The sequence below is a fragment of the Balaenoptera physalus genome, assembly GCF_965194825.1.
Source record: "Balaenoptera physalus genome assembly, chromosome: 16".
Lineage (NCBI taxonomy): Eukaryota > Metazoa > Chordata > Mammalia > Artiodactyla > Balaenopteridae > Balaenoptera > Balaenoptera physalus.
In genome coordinates, this window is record NC_138898.1 from 65,887,414 (window position 1) to 65,896,776 (window position 9,363).

Genomic DNA, 9,363 nt, shown 5'->3' on the forward strand with positions numbered 1-9,363 from the left:
TACAGAAACAGTAGGTACTTTAACTCCATCCCAGGTGATTCATATGCACGTTAGTGGGAGAAGCTCTGTGCTCTTGTTTTTCCCAGCTTCTCCCATTTTCCCATCTCTGGACTCATTGATACAAGCACTAAAAGCTCCAAATTTTTTCACAGCAGTCCACAAGGCAGTTTATTCAGAGAACATTTCTAAGCATCTACTATGTCCTAGGAATTGGGATGGCGATGATCAGTAAAATGTGGTCAGTGCAACAGTGAGGGGCCATAAAGCAGGGGTCCCCAACCCCTGGGCCACGGACCGATACCGGTCTGCAGCCTGTTAGGAACCGGGCCGTCCAGCAGGAGGTGAGCAGCAGGTGAGTGGAGCTTCATCTGCCGCCCCCCGTGGCTCCCCGTGGCTCGCATCACCGCCTGAGCCATCCCCCCGCACACCCACACACCCCACCCCCGTCCGTGGAAAGACTGTCTTCCACGAAACCAGTCCCTGGTGCCAGAAAGGTTGGGGACCGCTGCCATAGAGGAACCACAGAGGGAAGATGATGGCAAATGCTGGTATTTGTGAATTCTAAGTAAGGAAGTACCAAGAGACCCCAATTTCCTACTAGCTCTATTTAGTTTAAGGGAAATTGCCTTAAACTCTAAATAAACCTTTCTATAATATGGAAAAGTGTGGAATAACATGTCATACTGTGTAACCAGGCATCGGAGATTAACAGCAGAAACATAGATTTTTAACTTTGTGCTCTTCCATCTTTGAGAGTTATTCCTCAGTGACATTAAGGTGCTTCTTTTTCTTCATAGGCGGCCAGGAACAGAATGGTACCCAGCAAAGTATCGTTGTGGACATGCGCGAGTTTCGAAGCGAACTCCCATCTCTGATCCACCGTCGGGGCATTGACATTGAGCCAGTGACCCTAGAGGTCGGAGACTACGTGCTGACTCCAGAAATGTGCGTGGAGCGCAAGAGCATCAGTGATTTGATCGGCTCTTTGAACAACGGCCGCCTCTACAGCCAGTGCGTCTCCATGTCCCGCTACTACAAGCGGCCGGTGCTTCTGATCGAGTTCGACCCCACTAAGCCCTTCTCTCTCGTGTCCCGAGGCGCCTTCCATCAGGAGATCTCCGGCGGCGACATCAGCTCCAAGCTCACGCTCCTCACGCTGCACTTCCCCAGGCTCCGCGTCCTCTGGTGCCCCTCCCCGCACGCCACCGCGGAGCTGTTTGAGGCGCTGAAGCAGAACAAGCCACAGCCGGACGCGGCGACGGCCATGGCCGTGACAGCCGATTCCGAGACCCTCCCCGAGGCAGAGAAGTATAATCCCGGCCCCCAGGACTTCTTGTTAAAGATGCCAGGGGTAAATGCCAAAAACTGTCGCTCCCTGATGACCAACATTAAGAACATCGCCGAATTAGCAAGCCTGTCCCTCGACAAGCTGGTGCTCCTGCTGGGGAACGTGGCAAATGCCAGGCAGCTCTATGATTTCATTCACACCTCCTACGCAGAGGTCATCTCCAAAAGGAAAATGGAAAAATGAACGGAGGTGCCTGTTTTCTTATTCCACGACTGTGCTTCTCAGCTGCTCCTTGCCTGCCCTCACAGGTCTTTATTAATTATTAGCCCAGTAGCTCATTTTCTGCCAGTCTTTGAATGATTAGGCTGTTTCCTGGGTCAGGGGGCCAGAGGCCAAGGCTGGGCTCTGAACTTTGCGTTCAGGAATCATTTTTACTTCCCACGCCTGCTCTCCTCCTTCCCTGCACCATCCATGCCAGGTCTAGTACGTTCCATTTTTACATGAGGTGTTGTCAGGATCAGGGAAAGTGTCTACAGGTGTTTATAGAAGGCCATTTCTGAAACATGCAAAAACTTAGGTTTCCTCCACAGACTGAAAACGCACCATCGTGCTCTTACACTCTGTCTACAGAGGGGCTCCCAGGACACTGAGAAGGGAACATCTCTGCCATTCCCGACCTGTTCTCCCCTCCAGGTTTTCCTCAGCTGCGTGCTTCTCCCACCTGTCTGCCTCTGGGATACATTCGTGGGGACTTCCGACTGCTAATTGAAGAAAGGCAGCCACCCTAAGCCCGGCCGATCGGTCTTCTGATCACCTGGAGATGTGTAGCACGTACTATAACTGGATTGTTCAAAACATAAAATGAATTACCTATTTACAGAATTGGATGACGTGGGTGAAGGAGCCTGAAAATGTTCAGTTTTTATAGCTATTTATCCTCCTAAGTCCCAGCAGAGTCTCTTAGACTTCCTCCTTCCCAGCCTCTCCTCCCCTGTCCTGGGACCCCCAGCTCGGGTCCTCTCCCGGGTCTCCGCCCCCCACGTCCCTGTGCCAGAGCAGCCTCCTGCGCCTCTGTGTGGGGACTGCCATGCAAGCAAAGGAGGGACCCACAGCATTTAAGATTTGATTTTCCTTCCTTGAGTCAGAAGGGTTGTAAGGAGATGGAAGGTCAATGCATAGAATATATAAAAATCCTAAAGAAATATTTATATATTTTAAAATCCATAAAGAAAACAGTCTCATTCCAAACCTCCTTCTGGTCCTTACTGAAGTATACATACGTACAGGACATTCACAGCATCTTTGTGCAGTTTTTAAACTTTTATATTGAAACATTATGAACTTAGGTATGATTCACATGTTTAGTGATGAGTAGTAAGTTTTCTACCTCAAGAGCTGCTGTAGACGTCAGTTCCGCTGGCCGCATCACATAGGGTCACGTTTTGTTGGCCGTGTTTTTATTTGTTACACTGTTGGAACTCGGAGTCGACAGTGGACCATGTAACGCAAAGTGGTCTTCAACTTTAACAGAAGTCTTTCAACTGTTATCTCCAAACCGAACCTTTCATCTTGATTTCTTGGTATGTCGACATATGTTGAAGTGTATGGATTTTGAACTCTATACAAGGATACCACAAGAATGAATTAAGGGGTATCCAGGAACCATATTTCTTATCATCTAACTCTGTAGAGTGATTTGGAGAGGAGAGAAGAAGACAAGAAACAAAAATTAGTTTAAGGCAGAATAAAGATTTGGGCTACTAATTTTGTCCCAGGGTTAAAAATATACCCTTGAGAATAGGAAAACAAAAATGTCAGGCACATATGTTAACTTTCACTTTTGTATGCATTTCTTTATTTAAGCATTCAGTCATAGTTGAAAGTACATTAAAATAGATACCACCTCAAATAGTAATGGTTATTATAATTTTGCTTCACTCTATCCTAGCACTTCTGCTTGAGAAATGTAATTTCTGTTTTCTTCTCCTGGTATAATTCCACCTGCCTTTTATTGTTCTTTCATTACTTAAAAGGAAAATCCAAACAGAGCACATTCTTTGATAAGGGTTTCACTCCAAGTTGTTTTCAAAAATAAGCTCTCAAAGCTACCATTTTAAATAGTCCTTGTTATCTGCTACAACATAGAAAACAGTCTTAGTTGTATTTAGAGAGCCAGTGTCTTCTGGCTCCCAAATTCTGTTATTTGCTGTTGTACCTACTAGACATCTTAAGACAGTGCACCAGCTCATGTGTGTTTGAATTATGAACGATAGTGTCTAATGAACTCTAAAATGGTCATTATAGTTGAAAGGCTCTCACTGCCACTTCCTCTCCCAACTAAATAAATATATTTTAGTGTCTCCAGTTGTGGAAAGCCTTCAATACAACCATCATGTATTTACTTTTGCCAGATTCTTTTACAATTTTTACAATCTAAGAATCTTTGGCAAAGAACTAGAAATGCATGCAGTTGCAAAAAACTATATCACTTTATTTTCTAGCATCATTTTATTAACTTTGCCTTTTTCTTTCAAAATCACGAACATCCAGTTTACTTATGAACTCATGCTGAGCTTTTTAAAAACCTTTTTTAAAAACTTGGGACCAACATTATTCTAGTTTACAAGTTTTTTGCATAAAACTTTGAGCATATGAAATATTGTGAGAAGTCGTTTTCAGTTTTGTTTAACAGTGTCTCTCTTGATACTTTCTTAAAGTTATATAAGACGAAATCATTTTTAATAGTGGCCATAAATAATATCCTTTTGGCAGTAAGTTACTGTTTCTTTAATCTGAGGCTTAGTATGTCTATATGTCTACGTATGTTTGGGCACGTCCAGAATGCAGTTTCCCAGCTCATGAGGGACTGAAAATAATTGTCTCATTTATCAACCCACTGAGACACAACAGAGGGTTAAGTCTAGATTCAGTTGTGTTGAGATAACAGAATATAGAGTTAATAAATGGCCTCCAGCAGGAAAACCTACACTGAAGCAAATCTGGAGAAGTGGGTGAGGAGAGAAAGACAGGAATTATTAGTCTTTGCTTTAGTTTTTCAAGCATAATTTGATTTTCTTTTGGCTCAGAAAACCTCTTTAGGGAAATTCCCTTTTCTTTTGCGTTCAGTTTAACCTACAAATGTCCCCTTAAGAACCAACATTTTAGGAAAATTCTTTTCTCAGGCTTGGGCATATTAAAATTGACCCAGACTTTGACATGAATTGTCACTTTTCTACATTATTTTGCTTTCTATTTTGGTTTATAGCTATTTCCTGTCTGATTCTGGACTTCAGTGCTTAAGTTACCATCTTTATCCATGGGTATTTGGTGGTCTACACCACTGTTGTTTCTTTGATGTAAGGGTATATAAGCCAAAATTTGTATGGGAAGGAGACCTAACCATTTACATCAGTTTGTAACAGAGTTGTTTGTGTGTGTTTTAATAACGTGTATTTATTCGGTATTCTCCTCAGCACTCTGTGGGCAAAATAAAAATAACCATGTATAGTGAAAGGGAATATATTCCCAGTGCATTATAGTTACCAGTGTGTTGGTAAATATAATTTAAAATTCAGAGAATATTTAATTGGTTTTTTTAATGCAGAGTAAACGATTAAAGCTGAAAGGTGCTTTGAACCACTGCTTTGGCATTTGACTTGCTTGGTAAACCCAGTTTCTAAGGCATCAGAGTATTTTTCTTTTGGTTATTTTCCTTTACTGTTTTTCATTTTGTAGCATGTGTCCTTAAGGAGGGGGGAAAACCATTCTCCTTCTGAAAATACGCATTTGTTGACAATGTAATGAATATGGGGTAAGTATAATGCCTGGGACACCTTAACGAAGATTAATTTCCTGCCACCCCTGACTCATACATCAAACGTTCCTTTTAAAGTTAAAAGAAGTAAATTACTCTTTTAACACATTGCGAATTTATTGTAGCCTCTTAAACAAGTTAATCGTTAGTTTACTAATTGACTCATTTCGATGATTTAAGTATTTTGCTTCTGCTTTGAAATGTAGAACCAAAACCCTCTTTAACATAAGGTGTCAGACAGTTTATTTCTCAAAATGTTTTAATGTCCGAATACTCTGGTAGAATGATGAACCCTTACTCAGTAGTAATATAACTCACATTTATTAGCATTTGTGCTTTATCTCATTTAATCCTCATGGTAAAGCCATAAAGGTACTATTACTTAAAATCCTCTCTTACAATGATGAAACTGAGGCACAGAGAGGTTAAGTAATTTTTCCAAGGTCACCCAGTAGTAAATGGTGGAACCATGATTGGAACTCAAGCAGTTTGACTCTACAGCCCATGATGAAAAACTGGGGGCAAAGGAGGGCCGGTGGAGAGTGGGAGACTGTGCTTTGTGTCCCCTTTCATAAATCTAATGACACATACAGAAAAAGCAGATTGGTTTGTTTCCATGCCTGTCAGAGAAGCGTCAAGAGCAGGTAATGCAGAACTTGGAAAGAGGTCCAAGAGAGTACTGAGTGCCCGTTCTCTGTAGACCTGGATGTTGCCTAGTGGCCTCTGCAGCCCAGGGATTATCTGATTTTCTAGGGCTGGGAACCTTTTCCTGACTGATAAGGAAGGCTGTTTTGCAAGCTTATAAGAATAGGGGTTAATCTGCAGAAAACTGATAGCATTACAAATGATGCTTGTACAGTAACACCACAAAGAACATTGCCTAGTGGGATATTAACCAGTTTTGCATTTGTTAGCAAATTTATTCAGCATTCCTTTGACCAACTACAAATCTCCAGGTCCTTGAATTTTCTCTTGAATCAGTCTTGACATCTTACTGGTTTCCTCATTAATTGAACTGAAAAAAATCTTTGACTTCTGTAATTTTTCTATTTGTATGAGAGTCATGTTTTTAACCTTTTGAAAATTGTGCTTTGCAAATGGTGTTGCCAACATGAGCTCCCATGTAATGATGAATCCATATTTCCAGCCTCATTCATCCTAAAATGAAACCTTGTAAACTAGAAGGTGGATTTTATTATATATATATATATATATATATATATATATATATATATATATACACACACATATATATTTAAGAACTGTACTTTGGAACTAAGACATTAATATTAAAAACTATAAATTGATTAAATATTTAAGAACTATAGACACATTTTAAGATGCTGGTTCAGTGGCCCTGTCTTTCTCATTCTGTTTACAAAAGCTCAATGGAATCTTTAATCTGAATTCCTTTTCTGTGTCATATTATCAGTGTTAAAGAGACTTGATTCATGAATGAGAAAAAAAAGAAGTTTCAGATATTCCCAAGGATCCATTTGCATGAAGCAGGTATTTCTACACGGAAAGAACAGTGCTCCCTGAGGGCCTGGGAGACAGGTAAACAAAATCAACTTGTGATTTCAAACAAGGGAATTTCCTGGGGTTCATGAAAATAGTAAATAAACTGGGTCTGATGAAATGGTGACACGGTATATTTGAGATGATATTTGGGGACACTTTTCCTGTAATGATAAGCTCCAGAATTTTGGTGTCAATGAGAGAATGCCTTTCACTGAGTAAGAGATTTGCTTCCCTGTGCAACTTTGTTTCTGGGAAAAGTGACACCCGGCAGAAGCTTAGGGAAGAAGAAAGCTCAGTAGACCAAGGGAAGCGTGACCAGGCAGGTTTGTTTTTGGCATAAGGCGTTTATTGCATAAGGCAGAGGGCTCTCTCTGGGTTCAATGCTGTAACGGTCTGTGCCGTCAAGGACATTCAGTCGTGCAGTAAAGAGAAGTCAAACAAAGAACATGAGCAAGTAGAATAATAAAAATGCCACAAGAGAGGGTGCTCCAGGGGCCAGAGGAAGATGTCATATCCAATGGTAGGGAGCAAGGATGGCCTCAGAGAGAAGATAGAATTCAAGATGAGTCTTAAAGAACAGCTATAATTTCATCAGACGGAGATGCAGACAGCGCACTTAAGTCCCAGTCCAGAGCACTAGCAAAGAAGGAGATGGGAAATAGAATGGTGTTTAAAGAAAGAGTCGTGAACAGCAGAGTTGGAACACGACACGGGGGCCATACCGTAGGAGCCTCTCAAGTGCTAGGCTCAAGGAGTTTGTGCTCATTTCAGTAGAAAAATGAATGCTTGAGTAAGGGAAGGACGTGACCAAGAAGTCTGTTTTAAGATTTTGGTCCGGCAGTGGTGAGTTTGAAATGGAAAGGAACTAACATCAGTTGAGCACTTAAAGTGCACCAGGTATTTTACGTATGTTACCCCATTAAATCCTCACACCCCGAAGTATATGGATTATACCTGCTTTACAGGTGAGAAGACTAAGACTCAGGGATTAAGAAATTAAAGTCACAGTGGAAGTAAATGGCAGAGATGGGACTCCAACTCAAAGCCTGCTTTCCTTCCACCATACCTTGCTACCTCAAAGGAAGGACTGGAGGTGAAAACACCATTTCAGAAGCTGTTGTAACAACCTCACCAACAGGTGCCGATGGCCAGAACTCAGATGATAGCTTTGGAAATGGAAAGAAGGACATAAATGGAAGAAGCATCAAAGGACAGTCTGTGGAACGTAGCAAAGAAAATATCTGCCTAGCAAGAGTCTAAATAACACTTAGCCTTTAAGCCTCAGGAAATGATGAAGCCATTAACAGAAACAAAGAGTCTGGAGAAGGATCCTATTGTGTTGGGGAGATTAAGCTCAGTTTTGACCAAGTTGGTTTTGAGATAACCAATAGTCAGGTGGACAGTCTCAGCTGAAGATGTAGTAGACATCTGCTTAGAAGTGAGAATTGAAGACTTCAGATAAATGGTTAAAGCAAGTATGAAACAGACAGGACTTTAGAAAATGCCTAAGTTTAGGAAGTGAGACAATAGAGGAGACAGACTATAAAAAGAAGATTCTGAATCATGCAGCAACCAAAATCAAAAACAGGAGAGAATTTCAAGGGAGTGACCCACAGGGTCAGGGGTGGAGCAGTACGAACACTGGTGGCCTCAGTTTGCAGCAAGGCAGAGAGCTCTGGGCATCCCAAGACACACACCAGACTGAGGGGCCAAAGGAAGCCCTGGACGGTGCGGATGAAGAGAAGAATGGGCAAGCCCCACGGCCAAGGTGATTTTGTAGGTGATCAGAAGGAAGGAACAGAGCCAAGTGAGAGAAGGAAGATGCTAGAGAGAGAACAGATAATTAATGGAACCAGAACTCGGTGCTGGAGGTCCAGGGGGTGGAGGGAAGAAAGAGTGGTTTTGCTTTTCTGCTTTTCACACCTACATAAAACCTGTTTTCATACTGATTTGGCTCTTCTTAAAAACCAGCATTTAGAGTACCATCTACTCCCAACTTGGAACGGAACTGGCAAGCCACAATAAGTAACAATGAGCCCTTTCCCGAAGTCTGTTTTAAGGACAAATGCTGCTGTTTGGCGGTGAAGTCTGCTTGTGTTTAAGCTGGAGGGGGGGATGGCCCAGAACCCCTCTGTTTGTAACCTGGCTGGATAGTTTTATTATTATTTAAAGCGTCCCTTTCAGTGATTTAGGAAGCCAAAATACGTGCTGGCTCATGCCGTCTGGAAACTGATATTCTGTTCAGCAGCTCTCACTAGCCAATCCTGTGACTTGGTAAGGATTTTTATTTTGGTCGTCCTGCGCCTACTGTAACTGGGGCAGCTGAGTTGCTATGGTGATTTGTTCTCCAAACAGAGCACTTTTCCGCAATACCTTGAAACGGCAGATCAATCTACTTTACGTTGACTTGATCATGACATTAATTCTAGTTGAAACATCCCCACTGCTCCCATCAGGACTGTGTGCAGGAATTTTAAATCGGGGCCAAGAAGGCACTGGCTAAAGGAATCACAACTTGGGCTTTTTAAACCCCGGCCTTCACTACTCCTGCCACTGAGACTTGTTGGCTCACAGCCTAAAGTTCTGCCAGGGGAGGCGGGTTGCAGCTGGGGGAAGGGTCATCACTGAAGCAATTATGTGGTTAATCGCTCCAGTGTGGGCACCGGCTGCAAGCGGTGACTCACGCCCCACTCTGTCACTAATAATCGGTGAACAGGATGCACAGAAAACTCAGCTGCTT

General features: G+C 42.3%; 1 protein-coding gene across 1 annotated transcript in view; it reads left to right on the forward strand.

The window, feature by feature from the left end:
• The window catches only part of ERCC4 (ERCC excision repair 4, endonuclease catalytic subunit), a 38,668-nt gene extending 33,744 nt beyond the window's left edge, over window positions 1–4,924 (forward strand). Inside the window, exon 11 of the mRNA XM_082429650.1 lies at window positions 798–4,924. Within this exon, the coding sequence (XP_082285776.1) occupies window positions 798–1,531 (734 nt within the window). The 3' untranslated portion in view covers window positions 1,532–4,924. The remainder of the gene's footprint in view (window positions 1–797) is intronic.
• The last annotated feature ends 4,439 nt before the right edge of the window (window positions 4,925–9,363 follow it).